Source organism: Phyllostomus discolor, chromosome 4 (genome assembly GCF_004126475.2).
Source record: "Phyllostomus discolor isolate MPI-MPIP mPhyDis1 chromosome 4, mPhyDis1.pri.v3, whole genome shotgun sequence".
Classification (NCBI taxonomy): Eukaryota; Metazoa; Chordata; class Mammalia; order Chiroptera; family Phyllostomidae; genus Phyllostomus; species Phyllostomus discolor.
In genome coordinates, this window is record NC_040906.2 from 193,098,866 (window position 1) to 193,121,135 (window position 22,270).

Here is a 22,270-nt window from a genome sequence, read left to right on the forward strand (position 1 = left end):
TTTAAAACTCTCTAAGATTATAAACCAATGTAGCAAAGTAATAGCTACTTAAAAAATCTCCTAAGACTCCAATTAGAGACAGAAAAGATACAAACAGCTAAATGGATACTCTTTGTTTTAGAATCTCTTCTATCCACAGAGGTTTTTTTTTCAGAGTTCAACTTTTTATTGAACATGTTCCAAAAGTCAAAAAGACCGAAGCCCATGTGATCGGCAGACTCCTGACATTCTTCTGTCTTTGCTGGGGCAGCAGTCGTGCAGGGGGGCCCTACCTCGTGGATGAGGCCCCCGGTGTTGACTTTGGCCAGAGCCTTTGCAAACAAGCCTGGGCCGAAAGGTTCAACATTTACACCAGCAGCTTTAATGAAGGCATTGATCTTAGCCTCCGCCACAGTCACCTCATTGTCGTGCAGGACGAGGACCGAGTCTGTGCACATGAACTCCTGGCCGCGGGCCGCGAGGTGGGTGAGTGCTGGTCTCCTGACGAAGCGAGGGCCTCACCCCCGAGCAGCCCTGGCTTCCTCCGAAGGCCCGAGCAGCAAGCAGGCAGCTGGGGACAGGGGCTCGATTTATTTTTCATCTTTTATTCTGGTTTGTAAAAGAGTAATGAATCTTTGCAGAAAAATTGAAAATGTAGGAAAAAGAAATATCACTTTTATTCTTGCAACTCATAAGTAATTACTGCATATATATAGAGAGAGAGATTTATGTAGTCTTTATTTTTTAAATATAATGTATCATTAACAGTTTCCATGTTATTCTCCCAAGACCATTTTTAATTACTACATTCTAATTTACTGGTTGACGACCTTTTTTCGTAAAGGCCAAGAAGTATAATTTTGACTTTGCAAGCCATATGGTCTCCGTTACAACTCCTCAACTCTGCTATTGTAGTGTGAAGGCAGCACTATATATTATATAAACAAATAAATGGGCATGACTCTTTACCCGTAAAAATTTATTTACAAAAACATGCAGCCCCAGATATGGACCATGGGCCACAATTTGTCAACTCCTAGACATTTTTGAAAACTTTTCATTTTGACATAGTTTACACAGTTTCAAGATCATACGAGAGACCCTATGCCTCCTTTACCCAGTTGCCCCCAAGTTACAGCTTAGATAACTACAGCACACCACCAAAACCAAGAAATATGTGTGTGTTCATGCACCCATGCTATTGTATACATGTGTGACCATTCCATCACCTGAAGGCCTTTGTCATCCTGCCATGTACAGTCACAGCCACCTCCCTCCATCGTCACCCCTCCCTCTTGGCCATCACTCCATAATTTTGTCATTTTGAGAATGTTATCCCAGTGACTCATGCAGCACGCGACCTTGAGAGGCTGACTTCTTTTACTCCGAGTTGAGATTCATCCAGGTCGTTGCATGTATCAACAGTTCTTTCGACTGATGAGTAATATTCCAGGGCGTGCATGTAACAGCTTATTCATCCTTCGAAGGATGTTTTGGCCATTTCGAAGAATTCTTTTCAGGTTCCAGTGGTTGTCCATTCCTTCCGATTTAGCGTTCTGTAACGAACACTGTAGACCTCACTCGTCTGCATATTTGGACCAACTGACTGAGGCAGGTTCTCCCTTCTTTCCTTGTAATCAAGCTTCCCAGTTGAATGTCATTCAGAATGTGCTGGTCCGTGTATTTCGGTTGTTCGAATGAATCATGTCGTATCTGTCGTAATTTTAAATTCACCGAACTCTGTAAAACTCACTGATGTAAGTCAAAAGCTATTGTTTCTATCATTTGCTTTGCTGGTTAGTAGTGACATATATGGGGGTCCAGCACAAATAATGCCCCTTTTTTATTACAAATCCTGAGCATGTAATTCTGCAACATAGTATCACATTGAAGCACACAATATGACATTTTAGGTGAAATGGCCAAATTAAAACTATAAATTATCACACCCATATTATCATCCTACCAAACACACTCAAGCAGGTGTTACTTCTTCCAGACCTTGTATCTATGGTGACAATTGAGTAAGTAGTCTTAATACTTGTATCATGTTCAAGTGTCAGTGTAACCACTTATTACCTGTGGTCTCAGAGAAGTCACCTAACCTTGAACCTGCTTTCTTATGTAATAATAATAATAAATACCAACCGTGTCTCCTTAGGATTACAGTGATTAGCAAATGAGATTACACAGGAAAAGCATTTGGGGAACAGGAAAACAGTATAAAATGTTAAAGTAATATTTATACAAGTAAGTCTTCATTAGTGTTTTAGACAAAGCAGCAGTTTTATAACTGGAATGAGTAGTTTTCATTAACAAGTAAGTATGTGGAGGAGTGGGATAGCTTTGCTAAAAAAAAAAAAAAAAAAGTGAAGGCCCTGGTTTACAGAGCTAGAAGGCCAGGGGAACAGAGAGGATGCGTGGTGTTTCTGTACACTGCAATGGATAACCTGTGTCGCAAATACAATACCATCTGGCAGACGCGAGAAGAGATCATTTAAATCAACAACGTGTGTGATGAGCTACCATCTGATTCCTGTTAACCAGGCCTTCCTTTTTTAAACGGCCTTCCCTTGGTTTCCATGACCCTGTTCTCTCCTGCTTCTCCTCCTGGCTTATCTTCATCCTCTTCTTGGCCCTCGAAGACGGAGTTCCCTCGGGATCATCCCTGTGCTTCTCTTTCCATGACCTCTTCTCTGGCAGTATCGTGCCTTTACATCACTCTGCAAACAAAGCCTCCATCTGTGTCTTTAGCCCTGACCTCCCTGCTTTCCATCCTGCTGGCTGGCTGACTCTTTTTCAAACTCAGTATTTCCAAAGCTGAGGTCATTTTTCTAACTGAGATGGCCCTATTTTTCAAATGCTCCCTTTCTATCTACAGCCCTACCATCTTCTTGCTCTCGGGGCTTCCTCTCTCTGCCACCACCCAGCTCCCCTCAAGGCTAGCCATGCTGTTGATTTCAGGCCGACAACTTTAGCTTTTTAACTAAAATCCTGTCTTTCCTTCCCACCAACCATTCATCCCTCCTCCCATCTGTCACATGAATCTTCTACAGTTCACGTTCTTCTCACTCAGTGTTTTTTTTTTCAGTCCTCACCCAGGCATATGATTATTGATTTTAGAGAGAGAGGAATCGGCTAACCTCCCTTACGTGCCCCAGCTGGGGATTGAACCCACAACCAAAGTGTGTGCCCTGACCAGGGATCGAACCCGCAGTCTTTTGGTGTACGGGACAATGCTCCAACCAACTGAACCACCTGGCCAGGGTCCTAGTCAATGTTATTAATTGCTCCCTTTGTTTGTAGGAAAAAAAAGCCTAGATTTTTACTCTACTGTAATATCTTCTCTGTGATCAAACTGCTTTTTAAATCCTTATTTACTCAACTCCAGATGAACAGAAAGGAAGTAATATGAAGCGAAACTTTTTTCTTTCAGAATTCCATAATGTTTTCTTTTTCTTGTGACACTTTTCTAACTTCACTTAATTTATGTGCATACTTTCCTTTTCCATGCTGGACCCACGTATGGTTTCTTTCAATATCCCCACAGAGTTGCATGGAGCAGATATTTATTGAATGAACGATTGGTCCTATGGTAGAAACTCAACTCTCTTTTGGCCCAGGCATTCGGCAAATAGTCACTGAACATTTTACTGCAGGTCAGGTTCTCCGAGGCACTGGGACATGGTTTCAGCCTTTTCTTCCTTTTGCATTGAGTTAATTCCTCATTTAACTTTTAAAATACTTCTATGGTTAAATATTAAAATAAAAACAATAGCTAGTAGTAATCATATTATGATTGCAACCCTTCACTCATCGACCACTGCGCATAAAACACCAGTAGTGAATATTATTCAGTGCCCCCATCAGGAGGTCAGACCCCGAACCTGACCCCAGGATGACGCTCACCATTCTCATAGGCTTCTTCGTGGTAATGACACCTCTTTCCTGACTCCGATGACAGTCTGCTGGTCCTGCTCTGCAGCAGTGTGGGTCAGTTGGTTGCACTGTTGACCTGCACACCAAGAGGTTGTGGCTTTGATTCCCAGTCCATGCACATACCTAGGTTGAGGGTCCAATCCCCGGTTAGGGTACTATGTGAGGCAACCGATCAATGTTTCTCTCTCTCACTCTCTCATCAATAAAAACATATCCTCAGGTGAGGATTAAAAAAGAAAGTCCACCAGTTCTACTTGGTCCATTTCATCTGTTTCCCCTACTTCCTTCTTTCTTCCTTCTGAAAAAAAACAAGTAGAAGTTTTTTTCCAGCAAAGAGAGTTTACTGGGAGAGAGAAAGCCATTCCCAGGAAAGTTGACCTTGAATTTCATGATTAGGTGACCTTTTCATGTGGTCTCTGATAAATGGGCATGTCCTTCATTCAGCAAACACACGCGCCTTCTGTTCTAGTAGCGACCCCCAGGACACCACCACTGGATTATTCATGACTTCATACTAAGGTATTAACTTTGTGCTTAGGCCTAAAGCAAAGCTACCAGGCACTGTTTGAGACTATATTAAATGTTAAGCAATTATAACTATATACTGGTGACCTGCAGGATATGGAATTTACCTGTTTAGTGAAGTGAGAGAAAAACACAGGTGAGTTTACAGAGGATCTTTCTAAGAGAAGGAAGTAGTTGGTAGGGAGGGAGGAAAAAAAAAAGAGTGAGGATATCAAGCTATTGAGGTCTCCAGTTAGTTATTTCTTCTCAGGCAGGCAATTCCATGAAACTAACATAATGTGCTCTTGGATCTTATACAGATGGCAATCAGGAATTATTTCCCTGTGAAGTCTGTGGAAGACGCTTTGCAGCAGATGTTCTGGTAAACATAAAGACATTTTGTAGATGTGTTTCATTGGAGTTAAATGAACTGTCAAGTTAGTGAGGAGGCCGCAGTGGCAGAGATTAAAGACAGATGTGGAGGGGAAGCCGGGGAAGAGCCGCACACAGCCTACGGCTGGCAGGCCGGGAGGACCCCAGGGCTGCCTGGTGCTGCCCCGTGCGAAGACGAGCTCCTAAATTTGGTCCTCAAACTGAAAGGATGCCAGGTGAAAGCCTCTTGGCACAGCTGATTGTCTCCTGAGAGCTTTTGGCTCTTTCCCCTTTTCTATAAGCATCAGAAATCCAAATTTTAAGGCCAAAACACCAGGGAAATTAGCTAGTCGAGAGGAATGAACATTGAATTTAGAGCATCTGGAAACTTGGCTTTTAGCCTCAAATTTGTCACTAATTCTGACAAGTCCTTTAACCTCCCCCTGCTTCCTGCTTTGCCACGTATACAGACAGAACCCTCCAATTTCAGGGGTTTTGTGTAATTTGAACAAAATGGATGTGAGGCCTTCTCCAAGATTTAATTGTTAAACTAATTTTAAGCTAACTGCATATTATGTTTCCTGATTGATGCCTATGAAGTGGAATAAAGCTTGATTTATCTCAAAGTCAGGGAATGAAACAGGTATTAGACCCCCATATTATACAATTTCCAAGAAAAATCGGTTTTAAAAATGATGACAATGCAGTTAGTTGGGACACTGCAGATCAAGGAAGACATGCATGGAACTACAAGGATTTGGGTGCAGACCTGACTACAGTTGAGGCAAAAGACCACAAAATGAGGTGGTAGGTTTTATTTCTCTGGGGCATTCCCCAAACAAAGTGCCTGTTCTTTTTAGTTGACTGCAGCTAGAGCTTCCCACATCTAGAAGGGAAGCTCTCAGGGCCTTGGTGCCCTAGCATCCCCCAGAGCGCTGCCATTGCCTTTGCCAGCCCAGGCCTCACACCCCAGGGGAAAAGGTCGGAGAACTGCATGGTACCCTTTGAAGAGGGATCACTGAAGGTCAAGTACATCTGGGATCCTCTTGAGTTTTATTTTCTAGGCCTGTCTCTGGGCTACAGAGAGCCATCTGATCAATTGATCTGATATCTCTCTTTTCTTTAGTCTGAAAAGGCATGGCTTGTTTGTAGACAGGTATGGTGATTTTCAGACAGATTGTATTTTGTTGCATCTGGACAAAGCAACTATGTAAGTGATAGCTTTTATGAGTGACCTATCCACCAAGGAAGACGATTTAGAGTAGAAGGCAAAGATGTTGGCATAATCTCATGGGGTGCAGTAACAGACCTCGTAAAGTTGGTACCTGGGCAGACATGTATGTGCTGATTCCCTGGTTTTGCACCAGAAATGCCAGGGACTCCTAGTTGGAATACAGAATGCTTTCCCTGCCGAACGTCTTGCAAGTATTGTCATATTTTAAAATTGAGCATGATAAGCTTAGATTTGTTCTGAAATAAGTGACTCCACTAGTCACACAGAATGTTTGGGTAAATTCAAGGAAAATGTCTTTATAACTTAAGTGGAATTGGTGTGTTCTCCATTCATTTTATGGTTGTTCCAGTTGTCTCTTGCAAATGTTCTCAACTATTTCTTTGAAACTGCTCTGCTCCTATTCAGGAGTTAAGTGGTTTAATTCGCTGTATATAGAAAAATGGCCCATTTAAACTGATTTTTTAAACGCTGAGTGGTAAGAAGTGTTTTTCTGAGAAGGTTCTGTTGGTAGGAAGCTACGTTTCCCCTTGCTGGGTGCAAAGAGCTGTTTTTTGAAGAATGGTAAAACTCAGCATGCAGGCTGTTGGGACTCAGGTGTCCTGTTATATTACTGGATGACTTGCTTTTGAAACTGAGTAACAGCGAAGGCAGGAAACAGAATAGAAGAAGTAGTCAACACAACTTCATCGGTTTCAGTGAGTAACTAGAGACAGCTCAACTATCAGAAATATTTATTTCAGTTTCAGCTACAGAGTTTGTCTTTTCAGCATTATTTAATGCTCAGAACCATCCATACAGCCCAAGTGGTAGAGTTAAATGTTTAAAACCAAATTTGAAGTAAGTCTCTCTAGCTCTAGAGACCTTTGATTGACCTTGACCGAACATAATATCTAGTTATGTGTAACATGGGCGAGGGGAGCCAGATGGATTTGCTCTGCTGTGATTTGAGAGCTGGAGAATGAACTTGGCTCTGAAGGTGCAACTCGGTCACTGTCGTGGGGGCCGCCTGAGCACACTGCAGCATTACAAACTTCGTGATTGCACATTTAAAAAAAAATTTAATCACTGCTTTCTTTTCTAGGAAAGGCATGGACCAATATGTAAAAAACTCTTCAACAAAAAGCGTAAACCTTTCAATTCCTTGAAACAAAGATTACAGGGCACTGACATTTTCACTGTGAGGACAACTCCTCGATCCAAGGTATTATCGGTATCTTTCTTATTGTCCTTGATTACATCCGTGGGTACATTAAAGCCTTTTTCTGGCTCTCTGGTTTCATTTTTGCTTGATAGAGCAGTGCGATGTCATGTAAGTATAATCCACCTTTACTGTTTTCTTTTTAATCATGCTCACTAAGACTTCCAAATGTACTTCAGATACTTTCCAGATGTGGCCAAAAGGAATCTCGTTTATACTTTCATTAGAGGAGCATTAAATCTAGCAATTAACTTGGAAGAAAGTCACTTTTAATCTTACATTTAAATCCTCCTTTAAATTTTTGTAGTTTCTTTCCTCTTCTGATTATTTTGTGTTTTCCTTCACTACTGTGATAGTGATTTTTATGACTGTGTGTTCCAAACCTCTTTCAGTACTTTTAAAAAAAACCAAATTCTACTTTCCTTTCCAAATTTTCACAGTCCTGTTTCCTGTAAATTCAAATCCCAGCTGCAAAAAATAAATAAATAAATAAAAAATAAATTCTAATGGAGAAATAGATAGTATGGTTTAGTGTATGTTGGTTTTATTCTATTTTGTTAACAGCCTCAGCCTGTGAGGAAAGCTAACTGGAGACAACAACACGAAGACTTCATTAACGCGATCCGGTCAGCAAAGCAGTGTTCCCTGGCCATCAAGGAGGGCCGGCCTCTCCCACCTCCTCCGCCTCCGTCCGTCAACCCAGGTGTGTGGCCGGTTCGGTTTGCTTTTGACCTTCTCAACCGATGGAGGCCGTGCTTGAATTTTGGCCAAACTGTCACTCCTCCTTTGCACTCCGAAATGAACAACAGCAATTAAATTACAAAAAAAAGTAATTGAACCATACAATTTAAATGATCCTATTCATCTTTCAATTCTGCCTAGAGATGCTGCATTTCCTTCTAACGCTGTCCCAGTGTGAGAACAACACTGCGTCATGGCGTTAGAGGACGCCGGCAGGGCATGCCGCTCACACCACCTTCGGTGCCCCCGCAGCTGCACCACGCCACCGCAGCAGTTCTGTGACAGCTCCCTGGGGTCGGGCACCCACGGCTCTTTTTATGTTTATTTTTTGAGATAAAATTCCCATAACATAAACTTCCCCGTTTTAACCACTTTCAGTTGTATAATTTAGTGGTCCACAGCTTTTTTACCCTAAACTTATTATTTAATAGTAAGCTTCAAAATTTGTAACATGAAATATTTCAGTATGCATTTGTTAAATTTAAGTACATTTTCCTGCATAACCACAGTACCATTGTTGCACTTAACATATAGATTCATATTTTCCCGATTATCTTAAGAATGTCTTTAAAGCTCTCTCCTCTTCCCCCAGCCACAATGCAAGATCAATCAAGGTTTATGCATTGTTTTTTGTTGTCCGTTTAGCCTCTTTTAATCCTGCACAACGCCCCTCCCAGGCCAATTATATTTTAGAATTTCTCATGTTCTAGGTTTGTCTGTGTTTTTTTTGTCATATTAGTGTTTAACTTGTTCTTCTATTCCCCATCTTTCTGTAAATTGGAAATGAAAGCTAGAGACCTGATTAGATTAATATTAGTATTAATACCTTATCAGGTGCTAGATTTTCCAACATTTTCTCCCATTTGGTAAACTGTGTTTTCACTCTCCTGATGGCATCTTTTGATACCACCCTTTCCATTATGTGTCTTCTAACAGTTTTAAAATTTTAGCTCTTACACTTAGGTCTGTGATCAGGTGGAGTTAATTTTTGTATGTGGTGTCAAGTAAGATCCGAGCTTCCTTGAAAGTTGCACATCTAGCATTACATGTGATGATTTAGTTTTTCTAGCACCACTTGTTGAAAAGACTATTCTTTCCTCATTGAATGACCTTGGCACCTTTATCAAAAGTCAAGTGATCATATACGAAAAGGTTTGCTTCTGGGCTGTCCGTGCTGTCCCATTTGTCTGTGCATCTGCCTCTCCTATGGCAGTTCCACACCGCTTTCATCAGTATCGCTTTATAGTACGTTTTAAACACAGGAAGTGTGAGTTCCCCAAGATTGTTTTGGCTATTTGGGGAACTTCGAGATTCCATATGAATTTTTAGATTTTTTTTTTAATTTCTAAAAATGCCATTGGAGCCCTGGCTGGCATAGCTCAGTGGATTGAGCACGGGCTGCAAACCAAAGTGTCGCAGGTTTGATTCCCAGTCAGGGCACATGCCTGGGTTGCAGGCCATGGCCCCCAGCAACCGCACATTGATGTTTTTCTCTCTCTCTCTCTCTCTCTTTCTCCCTCCCTTCCCTCTTTAAAAATAAATAAATAAAATCTTTAAAAAAATGCCATTGTAGTTTCGATAAGGATTACATTGTTTAGGTACTATTGTCATCTTAACAATATTGTCATCCAATCCATGCACATGCAATGTCTTTCCATTTATGTATGTTTTCTTTAATTTTAGTGATTTCAGTGCATGAGTCTTTCACACCCTTGGTTAAATTTATTTCTAAGTGTTTTATTCTTTTTGACATTATAGTAAATGGGATTGTTCATTTTTTTTCAGATTGCTCATTGCTAATGTATAGAAATACAATTGATTTTTATGTTGATTTTGTGTACTGCAAGTTTGCTGAATTTTGCTTATTAGCTCTAACAGTTGTTGTTTTTTGCTGTAGAATCTTTAGGGATTTCTACATATAAGATTATGTCATTTGTGAACAGAAATAATTTTACTTCTTTCTCTCCAATTTGTATGCCTTTTATTTCTCGTGTCTAAATCTTATGGCTAGGACTTCCAACACTATGTTGAATAGCACTGGCAAAAGCAGACATCCTTTTCTTGTTTTCCACTGAATGTAATGTTAACTGAGGGTTATAATTGACTATTCACATATAGATAATAGCATAGTGAGTGAATTATAACATGTGAAAATGAAATGTGTGAAACCAATAGGGCAAGGCTGAAGAAAATGGACATTGGTCTGTCCAGAGAGTATCCATCCATGTATGATGAAAAATAAAGGCATTTATTGAAGAAGAGACAAGATACAAGAAAAATTATATATGGGATGCTGATGCTTCCTTCAGTCCCCTTCAAAGCAGGCACCTTGGGACCTTACCTCCAATCACCTGAGGAAACCTGGGTCATCGGTGGTGGTTTGAATCAAGTCATTGACAATTGCAGCGCCATGTTCCTTCTGCTCTGGTAGCAGAAGCCATGGAACAACTTTTCTACACACGTTTCATGCCAAGACCCTGCATCGAAATCCCAGACATAGCAGTTTTGGGAATCCCCACATCAGCATCGTACATGTTCAACATTCTCAGGCGTTCTGCTTGTTGCAGGCCTTCCAGAATGAGGATCACTTTCAACAGATTCTCGACCATCTTTGAAGTGTTTGTGCTACGCTTTTAGTTGAACTGCACTCATTACACCATCCCTGAAAGCCTTCTGACTCATCCAAATAGTTTCCGAGGAGGGATATTCAAACTTAACGCAAAATTTGGTGCAGATTTGTTGCTCTGCTCGCTCAGTCATTTTGAATGTGATGGTCATGTGGTACACATGTTCACTCAATGGCATCTACTGCCCCCACTGACTAGTACAGTGAAGTCATCATTGTTCACACATGTGTATTCCAGTCTTCTCTCCTTGGCTGTCAGGTTATATTGATGTCACACAAACTGTTCTCATTGTATTAAAAATGGCTGTACTTTTTCCAGACAGACTTTGTATATTGTTGAAAGGTTCACATTATACATAGTATTACTTGAAAGTAATTGTACTTGAAGGTATATTGCAAAGATGCTTATTATAAATTCTAAACACTCCAAAATACTAACATATAGCTAGTAAGACAATATAGAGTGGATATAAAATGAAAAAAATCATTCAAAAAAGAAGGCAGGAAAATAGGAAAAAAGGAACAACGAACAGATGGGATAAAGAAAAATAGCAAGATGGTAGACTTAAATCTAATTATATGGACAGTTACATAGAAACAACTTAGAACTTCAGAAGAAAAGTGGAGATTGTCAAACTGAATAACAAAGCAAGGTCCAATTATATGCTTCTACAAGAAACACAGTTTAAATATAAAGACACAAACAAGGGGGCCACGTAAGTGACAGAATGAATTGGTGGTCCCATGGGCCAGAAGAGGCACGGCCCTAGCTGTGGGACTGCTGGTTGGGAACTCAATATTCTAGCATCTTTGAGTTGGAATCTCAGGTTAGAAGTCAGATGGTGGTTTTCTTGAAGAAGTGGGGAGGACCAGGAGGGGACACACAGGGGAGTGTTAGGGATATTCTGTCTTGATCTGGACTGGTTACATGGGTGTGTACACTTTGTGAATATTTCACAGAGCCATACACTTTTTCATGCATGCCTCTCCTCTTAGATAAAAAGAAAAAAAGAGAAATAAACACCTGAAATGTCAAAACAACTGTGGGCTGGCGTGTTTAAAGCATGGGAAAAGATATACATCAAATAATAATCATAAAACTGTAGTGGCTAATATTAGTATCAGGCAAAGTAAACTTCAGAGAAAGTATTATTAGTAGTGATAGTGATTAAAAGATATATTCCTCAAGAAGACCATCAGTTCTAAATGTTTATGTACCTAGTAACAGAGTTTCAAAGAGCATGAAACAAAACTGGCAAAACCAGAAGGAGAAGCAGAAAAAATGTACAATTATAGAGTTTATCATTGATCTCTTAGCAACTGATGAGATAAGCAGCAGGAAAATCTAGGGATATAAAAAACTTGAACAACAGTATCAACCAGTTTCACCTACTTGACATCTATAACTATAATGTGACACACAGCAAGAGCAGAGTATAGTTTTCCTGAAGTACTTAGAGAGCATTCCCCCATAGACCATGTGCAGGACCACAAAGTGGGCCTACCAGGACTGAAAGAAATTGACAGAGGACAGAGAGGGGTGGGGAGAGCGAAAACGGGGAGAAGGGCAAGGACCTAGCTAAAGAACGTGTATAAAGGACCCATGGGCCTAGCCATCAGGGTGGGGGTTGGCTGAGGGAGTGGGGGCAGGGGGATGGGGTGGTGGAGATGAACGGGGCAGGGGGGAATTAAGATGACTGTAACTGAATGATAAAAAATGAAAAATATAGCCCTGGCTGGCGTAGCTCAGTGGATTGAGCGCGGGCTGGGAACTAAAGTGTCCCAGGTTCGATTCCCAGCCAGGGTACATTCATGGGTTGCAGGCCAGAACCCCCAGCAACCGCACATTGAATCTCTCTCTCTCTCTCTCTCTCTCTCTCTCTCTCTCTCCCCCCTTCCTCCCTTCTCTCTCTAAAAATAAATAAATAAATAAATAAAATCTTAAAAAAAAGGATTAAAAAAACCCCATTTATAAAAAAAAAAAAAAGAAAAATATAAAGGAATTCAGTCTAAAAGGCTAAAATCATACTGACTGTGTTATTTGACCAGATTAGAATAAGAAACGGGCTGAGGGCCATGGACAACGGTGTGGCGACCGTGGGGCGGTGAGGGTGGGAGAGGAAGAGGGAGAGGGCAGCAGGGGGATGGACGGGGATGGAAAGGATACCATAAAAATAAAGAAAAGAGCAAAGAAAGTAATGATGAAAATCTATCTAGAAAATTCCAGAATATCTGGAAATTAACAACTCACATCTAAATAATCCATGGATTGAAGAAGAAATCACTGGAATAATTAGAAAATATTTTGAACTGAATGCTAATAAAAACATCGCAAAATTTGTGGGATTTGGCTAAAGCAGTGACTAGAAGGAATTTTACAGCTTTAAGTGCTTATGTTAGAAAAGTAAAAAGGTTTAAATCAATTACCTTAAATTTTCTCTTTAAAAAGGTAAAAAAACAAAGAAAAAGAACAAATTATACCTAAATTAACTATAAGAAAGAATATATATTTGGGTTTTTTTTTTAAGATTTTATTTATTTATTTTTAGAGAGGGAAGGGAGGGAGAAAGAGAGAGAGAGAGAAACATCAATGAGCAGTTGCTGGGGGCTGTGGCCTACAACCCAGGCATGTGCCCTGACTGGGAATCGAACCTGCGATGCTTTGGTTCATAGCCCACACTCAATCCACTGAGCTACACCAGCCAGGGCAAGAGTATAGTTTTAAGTAGAGGAAAAAAAAAGTTTCCTATTGGCAAAGGTGTCAGATAAGGGTGCATTTTATCTCCCCATTTGTTTACTCTGTACGCAGGGAATATATAAAAAATTGGGCTAGGCTCAGAAGGAGTGGAAATCAGTGGAAGGTATAGATATCAATAACTTAGGATATGCAGATGATACTGTCGGACTGGCAGAAAGCAAGAATGACTGGAGACAACTGCTGATGAAAGGAAAGGAAGTGCCAGAGCAGGATTGCATTTAAACCTCAGGAAGACAAAAATCATGACCACAGAAGAAATGCACAGCTCTCATGAAGACATCAAGCAGATAATGAAATAAAGATTTTGCTTACCTTGATTCAGTCATCAGTTCAAACGGAGACCGCAGCCCAGAAATTCAGAGAAGGCAGACTCAGAAGGGCAGCAATAGAAGAATTAGGCAAGATCACCCAGAGCAAAGATGTTATTAGAGACCAAGGCTAAGATCATCCACACCTCGGTATTCCCAATTACTATGTACAAATACGAAAGTTGTATAGTGAAGAGGCTGGCAGGATGAAAATGGATTCATTTGAAGTTGGGCGTTGGAGGAGAGCTGTGTGGATACCCTGGGCCGTGAGAAAGGTGATCAGTGGGTCCTGGAGCAAATCAAGCCTGAGATATCAGTGGAGGCAAACATAACACACCTGAGGTTGTCCTGCTTCGGGCACATTGTAAGAAGGCAGGGCTCTTTGGAAAAGACAATACTAGTGCTGGTGACAAACAGAAGGCAGCAGGAAGAGAGTAAGACCAACTATGGGGTGGACGGACTCCATGAAAGAATTCATAGGCACAAGCCTGTTTGGACCAAGCAAGGCTACTGGGGACAGGACATTATGGACATCACCCATCAGAGGGTCACCAGAAGTCAGAACTGACTTGAGCATATAGCACATAGCATATGAGAAAATAGTCAATGTAATTCATGATAGTAATTTTTAAAAAATTTGTTTAAATATTTTAAAATATTTTTATTTTTAAAAACACATGATCATCTCAATAGATACAGGCAAAGCCTGTGACAAAATGTAATACCCACACATGTTTTAGACAATGTTTAGGTGGAAAATAGAAGGAAACTTCCTTAATAAAAGACATCTTTGAAAATCTGTAGCTAACATCACATTTAACAGTGAAAGCTGAACATTTTCTTACTGGGAAATGGAAAAAAATAAGGATTTCCTTTTTGATCACTTCTATCCAACATTGTACTAGAAATAGTACCCAGGGTAATAAGGAAAAAATTATATATGTAATTCATATATGTGTGCTATGGATAAATGATATATATATATATATATGTCATTTAAAGATTGAAGAGGAAGAAGTAAAACTATCTTTATTGACAGACAATATACTCATGAATGGGTAAATGTAGAAAACCTTTGGAAAACACAAAAAAGCTGCCGAAATTAAAGTGAATTAACAGGATTTCAGGACATAGGGTCAATGTACACAAGTGAATTGTGTTTCCATATACTAGACACACACAACTGAAAAATAGAATTTAAAATACCACTTATAGTAATGTAAAAACACTGAATATTTAGGTATGTATTTTTTAAAAATAAGTTAGAATGTAAAATGAAAACCTTATAACATTGCTTAGAGAACTTAAAGAGGAACAGAATGTATGGAGAAACTTCCCATTTTCATGGTCTGGAACACGCAGTGTTGTGTTATGATGTCAGTTCTCTCCAGCCTGATCTGTGGCCTTGGGGTAATTTCAGTACGGATTGCTGCAAGTTTTCTTTGCCAAGTAGGAATTGACCAACTGACTCTAAAATTATATGGAAATTCAAAGGATCTGAATAGACAAGATCGTTTTTGAAAAAATACAATTGGAGAATTTAGGCTATCTTATATCAAGCTATACTATAATGTTACAGTGATCATTACAATTTGGAATTAGTGTATCAATTGAACAGAAAAGAGAATCTAGATATGAACTCCTCCTTCCCCACCTATAGGCAATCGATTTTTGGCAAATGTAATTCAGTGTGGTAAAGGACAGTCTTAGTAACAAATGATGCTAGGAAAGCTGAACATCAACATGGGAAAAATGAACCTTGATCCTTATACCATATACAAAAATTAACTCAAAATGGATCATCAACCTAACGTAAGTCCAATGACTGTAAACTTTGTAGAAAAAAAAATCTTTGACCTAAGGGTCAAGATTTCTTAGGCACTACCAATTTTTAAAAAGAAAACTGATAAATTGGGCTTCACCAAAATTAAAAAATTTTATTTTTGAGAGATTCCATTAAGAGGATGCAAAGGAAGCCATAGGCTGGAAGCAAATATTTATAATACATATATCTGACAAAGGACTCACACTAAGAATATATAAAGAACTCTTACAACTCATTAATAAGACAAACCAACCAAGAGGGAAAAGGCAATCAATATATTTGAACCAACGCATCAAAAAGTAATGAACAAAACCACATAAACAGATATCCTATATTACTTTTCTCAAGGAAGTGTAAGTTAAACCACAGTGAGCTACCACACATACCCCCTTGACTGGCTAAAGTTAAAGACCGACAATACAAGTGACGGCTAGATGTGGAATAACGGGAAGTCTCATACACTGCTGATAGGAATACACAGTAGTACAGCTGCTTTGCACTGATATTTTCTTAAACATAGACTTAATGATATGGCAACTCCAATCCTAGGTATTTATGAAAAAAAAACAAAAACATGTCCTTATAAAATTAATGTTCATGGCAACTTTAGCTAGTATAAACGATAAACATCTGAAAGTGTTTGTCAACAAGTGAATGGATAAACACATTGTGGAATATTTACAAAGTGGAACACGATTCAACAGTGAGAAGAAATTGCTACTACACATGGAGTATCCTGGTTGTTATACAGATTTGTAACATCTTTAGTGACAGGAAAATACACCTTTGGTTGCTTGAGACTGGCTTTGGGGGAACAGTGACTGAGCAGGTCACAAGGGAACTTTTTTGGGTGCTGGAATTATTCTGTTTAATCGAGGTAGTTACACAAAAGTATACCTTTGTCAGAACTCATTGAACCAACATTGAACATAGGTGCCTTTATTGCATATAAATTATTTCTCAAAGCTTGTTTTTTAATGTAAGAAAACAACAATAAAACAAAAATGCACTGTGTAATCATGAAATAAAAATCACCTGAAAAAGAAATCATCTGATCTTTTTTACCAGGTAATAATTTTAGTAAATGCTTCACTTCTGCTGGGTGTTAATGAAAATGCCGTTAAAAGAATGCGTCATCTCAAGATGTTCAATAGAAAGAGCTATGATTGTGGTTTTGACAATACTTTGGCAACAAGCTTCATATAACAAAAACATCTTTCATGAGAAATACTTTATTTTAATAGCAGAAGCTGCAGAATTGAATGACTACCTGGTGACTCTTTAGCTGAATAAGTGAAACCACGTCAGATGAGTGAATTTCTATTATTTTCACGTCGAACGTCAAATGTGGGGATTGTTGTTTTTTTAATAAATAATTCCCTTTGCAAGAGCTCATCAAACATACAATTTATTTATCTGCTCTTGACAGTTTCATGCTAAAATATAGTTTCACAATTACATTCCTTTCTGTGCTCTCATTGCAATTTTAAGCACCAAACAAAATGATTATATACAATAGCCCAGTTTAATTACTATAAAGTTACTTTGATTGATTGGAAATTTATATTAGCCCAGATATTCTCAGGCTTCGATAGTAGAAACTGCTCAGAGCTATAACTAGAGTTACATAGAATATTGCTTCGCGTGCATGAGTTTGCAAGTAATTTTCTTTTTTTTTTTCAGCCTGATTCCCTATTTCGTAACTCAGTTTTTGTGACACATATATATTTATCCTAATTCTTACTGAGTTAAGCAAGTCTGCCAATCATTCAGCTTTCCAGGATGTTGTGAGAGTTTATAGGGACGATGACATTGAATATTTATCATCAGAGTTTTCTGAGAGGCCTGGGACATTTGTTCACCATTTCACAGGGCTTTGTAGGCACAGGTACTCCACAAAATGTTTGCACTTTTGAATGATGCTCACTTTTCTGCCTTTGTTTTTCCAGTGAGCTCTAACCATCCTCCCCATAGTCCTCATAAGAATTCGTTTTTCCCTGGCAGGTGTGGCTTGGTCAGAGATGGCCGGGTAACAAAGGCTGTGGGTTTGACCCTGGTCCCAGCCTGTGCGATTCCCCGTCTGGGCACCTACAGAAAGCAGCCAACCCATGCTTCTCTCTCACATCGCCGCTTCTCTCTCTCTAAAAACCATGAATAAAATGTCCTTGAGTGAGGATTTTTTAAAACCCATGTGTAGTCAGACTTCTAAAACCATCATCTATTGAAATAAGTCATCCGCAGTGACTTTTGTGCCATTGGGATTGATAAAGAGGCGACTCAGATTGAGACGAGCCTGGAGCATGTGGCTTGGTCACACTGTGCCCAGATTGTTGGTACCGAGAAATACTTGTGGCATTCTCAGAGGATCTGAAGTTCCCTTTCTCTGCCCCCGAAATCAGGGCTGCTTGTTCCTCCTCGCGCTCCCAGAGGACGCGGCGCCTCCTCCTCCCGCACGGAATGGTGACTGTCTGCCCCTTTGCCTAGTCCTCCAGTCCCCTCTGAGCTTTTGTTGGCAGGGAAACACACTTCAGCTTGGTTGTCTCCCTGGTGGCATCTGGTGCCAAACATACAGAAGGGCAGCAGTGAATGAACGAACAAGTGGGATTAAGCAAACAACACAGTCGTTGCTGTAATCGTCGCCTGTGCCTGACCCCTCTGGGTCCCGGGTGGCAGCCTTTCTGCTACGAGCCTCGACTTCACAGCTGGGGAAAATGAAGAGATGCACCCCCAGACCAAGGCCAAGTTCTAGGTGCTTTTCTACATACACCCTTGGGAGTTCTGCGTGGGAATGGCACTCCACATTTGACTTTTTCTAAGCAGTTTCGCTCGTGTTTGGTGGTTGGGAGCCCAACCTTGCTGGGCCTGTTTCCTTATAGGAATAGCATGCCCGGCCCCGCCCGCGGTGCCAAGCCCTGGTGCGGATTATTTTAGTTAGCTTTCACAACGACCCGATGAAGTGGGTGATACGCAGTCACTGCAGAAATTGAAGCCTCGGGAGGTTGAGTAACTCGCTCGCGCTCACGCACAGAGCGAGTGAGGAGCTGGGGCCCAAACCAGTCTGGCAGGCTGAGGGGCCCTCAGCATTTCCCAATGCTGCCCTCTTTTATTTTTTTCAAGGAATTTATCTCTGTGGGAAAACTTTGCTTCTGTATTGGAATGCCTAGTCCTTGATTACAGAGGCCTTGTATCACCATGTATAAAACCGCCACCTGGCACGGAATAGGTGTTCCGTGTGTATTGAATGAATAGTCAGGTCTGGACTTCCAGAGTGCGAAATGAAGGCTTAGGAGAGGTGCTCCTCTTTTATTTCCTTCCAATTTCTTCCAATTGTTACATTTTATGAGTATTCACTTTAGGAAATTATTTGTTAAAATACAAGGCTCCCCAGTGTGCTTTAAAAGTCGCCTTCAAAAGACTCTTAACTTTGAAGACATCACTGCTTTAAATACTCATCCGCACATGTGGGAATTTTGGCCAACCCAAACTCCTGTGCAGAGGTTAAGGTTGATGCTCTCTCAGATCCTTTCTGGAGGGGCAGGGGAGTTATTTTTCTGTGTTGCGCACAACCACTTTGTCATCCCTGAAGGAGAGGTACCTAAGAAAAACAAAACCCCACATCTCTCCCTCTCTCTGCTTGCTTTAGGGGGAGGTGGGCTCCACCTGTCTTTGCTATGAGCATCTCCACGTGCTAAGACCCGGGGTCTTTCTCACCTCTCGTTTCTCTCATTGTCTGGCGATTGCAAACGAGAGCCAGGTCGAGATGAGTGGGTATTCCCCACAGACCCACGGAGGATGACCGTGCTCAGTGAACAGAATCTAGCGCTGCAGAAGTCACTGCAGAAACAGTGTCTTTCTGCCAGTGACAGTGGCTTCAAAGGCCATCCGGAGACCCACATTCTGAAACATCTCATCTCCCTGAGCAGCCCCATAACTCTTGTATGTCTCTCTGTCACAGTCAGTGCAGTGGCCTGGGCTTTTAATCTTCAGTGCCCTGTTGAGTCATCAATACTAACATTCTGTGATTTCAGGACTGCTTCTTACATAAAGTTCCACTCGCTAATTCATTTAATTGGAAGTTCCTGAGCCGAATTTGTGCAAACATTTTAAGGGCACAGTCTTCATTGAAGTGAGTGCACAGTATAACAATCTCCCCTCCCGTGTCTTCTATTTGCAGTCCTTGCAGGCCTCCCCTCTGGAACAGGCTGTCTCACACCAGCACTGGGGACCTTGTTCTTTCGTGTTGGAGCACAGTTCATATCCTATTTATTTCATTTCCTATAGTCCGTGACAGAGATAATTTTTTGCAATGCTAATTGCCTTTCCTTGTTATCTTTACATTCAGATTATATTCAGTGCCCATATTGCATGAGGAGGTTTAATGAAAACGCAGCCAGTCGCCATATTAATTTCTGCAAGGATCAGTCTTCTCGCCGAGTCTTTGATCCAGCCCAAACAGCAGCCAAACTGGCATCCAGAGCACAGGTAAAATCTCTCCCTCGGTGCTGCCTCTTGTGCCCTGGCATGCCTGGGGCAAGCAGGTCAGCTTGGGTGGGGGGGGAACCTAAGTTACTGGTCCTGGGAAAGGTAAGGATCCCCGTCGCCGATCACTGTCCCTCATCCTTGTAGGAGGGGCTCCTTCTGAGTTTCCAGCTTACACCACCTTTGGGTGTTAGAGAACAACTATTTCTGTAGCGCTTGCAGCTTCTCAGGATGAAGACTTGACTCTACATGTCGTGTTTCTGTAGTATTAGGTCAAACTCTGTCTCTCCAATGGTGGTCATCACCCTTGACCACGCAGGAAAGCTTTGCGCGACCTGAAGTGAAGTGGGTCTGGGGGAGGGAGGGGGCGGGAGGAGGCCCACCCCGCCAGCCACGTGTTCTGCCCCACAGAGGAAGGTGTTCAGCCTTTTGCAAAAGCCACAGAATCAGCAAGTTAAAGGGGAGAAATGGAAGCAACTGTTACAGATAGACACAAATACGTGCAATGACAACTTGCCCAGGAAAACTATAGATTTATAAAAACACACAGAACCGGAGCCAGCAAACGGCTCTGCACGGATCGCAGGTCCCAGGGACAGAACTGACTGTGCAGCATGAACACTGTTAGTCTCATAAACATGGCTCAGACACCAAGAAAAGATTAAATTGGCACGAACACTTAGAAGAATGAAATAATGTTTAGAAAGATTTCCACGAAATCCATTACCTAATGGGGATGGGACCCTCTCCAAGAAGAGCTTATCCCATGGCCATGGCCTCTAGCTCTGTCTCCGCTGCCTCGGAGAGGTGTGGGGTATCTTCTGTGTGCCCGGCACGGCGCTAGGTGCCAGCCGGTCGAGGGCTCGTCCCTCAGAGGAAGTGGGGACTTGGACATGATGCAGTAGGAAGGTGTGGCGGTTGCCATATATAGGAGCACAAGGTGAGGAAGAGGCCACTAGGATTCATGGATGGCTTCAAAGAGGAGCAGATATTCCCCCCTCAACTATCAAATGGGTTCAGCAGCATAGAGCTGGCGCTGGGGAGGCCGTTCTTCACAAACATCCAGCTTATGCCCCAAGAGCACAGCTCGTGAGGTTAAAGCACAGGTGCCTGTGGGAGGGTGGCAGGGGATGGGGCCGACTGAGCCTGTATCCGATCTAGGAGGGCGTTAAGCTGAGCTGGTTCAGAAAGGAGGAAAAGGGGAATTAAGCGGATAGGTGCCCTGAAATCTGAGGCCGGCCAGCCTGAGGGTCTGGAAGCAGGAATAGTCAAGTTCCCAGGTACCCAGGGAGTCCTCTCTTCCATCTCTCTGTCTCACCTGTTCCTACTGTGCTTCCGTTTCCTCTTCTCTCTGGCCTTGGCTTTTCTGTCTAATTGTCTGTTATTAGCCCTGTGTGTCATTCTACAGGCAATGTTGACTGGTTGATAGTATAGACTGGAGGGACATGGAATTGGTTTTTTAGAAAGATCAGCCTTGCAATTAGAGTTTGAGATGGATTGTCAGGAGACCTGCTAACAGCCACACAACAGGGAAAGAATCGTGGGCTGGAATAAGAAGATGAATGGGGGTGGGGGCAAGGAGAGAGAGTGTAAGAACTAATTGATGAGACTGAGAAGGCAATTGGAGATAGGGTAAAAGAGGACCAGGGTTGACAAGGAGGTTTTTAGCTCCAGAGCCTAGGCAGTTAATAATACTGTACACCCAGATAAAGGAACGCAGGAGGGAGGAGACAGGTGTGTTGGTGGAGCAGGCAAGGTGGTTATGATAAATATAGTTGTAGAGATTCAATCTTTACCCCTGAAATAGTATGGGAGGTGGCGCAATGTAGAAAGGGCCGGGATTCTGCAATCCATAGTCAGGGTTTGACTTGCAGTTCCATAATTCACTATCTGCAGGGAAACTTGGACAAGTTACTTAAATTCTTGAAGACTCACTTTCGTCCTCACCTTGCCGAGTTGTTGGGAGGATTATAGATAATATAAGTGAAGCACCTTCCCATAGGGGTTCCCCCACCTGCCCTCCTTCCCCCTCACACCACCCTCCTTCCCCTCTCTGGGAGTGCTTTCCTCTGGGTGGGGAAGACACCCCAGTTTTGAGGGGATATGACTGCTTTGGGCTTGCATTCAACTTGGCCTTGGGAAGGTTTTCTCAGCATAACCCTGCCTCCAGTTGCTAAAGCAGCACAGGGTGCGGCACATTTCTTCGAATGGCTCTTCTGGCCAGTTCACGAAGTGAGCCGGGGTTTAGTGGGGCCAAAGGGAGCACTGGGAAGCAGCTACGGAAGTGCTTTTTATTCCTGAAGGAGG

The 22,270-nt window shown here is 41.6% G+C and overlaps 1 protein-coding gene across 1 annotated transcript in view; it reads left to right on the plus strand.

The window, feature by feature from the left end:
- The window catches only part of ZC2HC1B (zinc finger C2HC-type containing 1B), a 33,514-nt gene that overhangs the window by 3,687 nt on the left and 7,557 nt on the right, over positions 1 to 22,270 (plus strand). The window contains exons 2-5 of the mRNA XM_036022606.1: positions 251 to 461; positions 7,110 to 7,229; positions 7,791 to 7,929; positions 19,827 to 19,966. Of these exons, the coding sequence (XP_035878499.1) occupies positions 251 to 461; positions 7,110 to 7,229; positions 7,791 to 7,929; positions 19,827 to 19,966 (610 nt within the window). The remainder of the gene's footprint in view (positions 1 to 250; positions 462 to 7,109; positions 7,230 to 7,790; positions 7,930 to 19,826; positions 19,967 to 22,270) is intronic.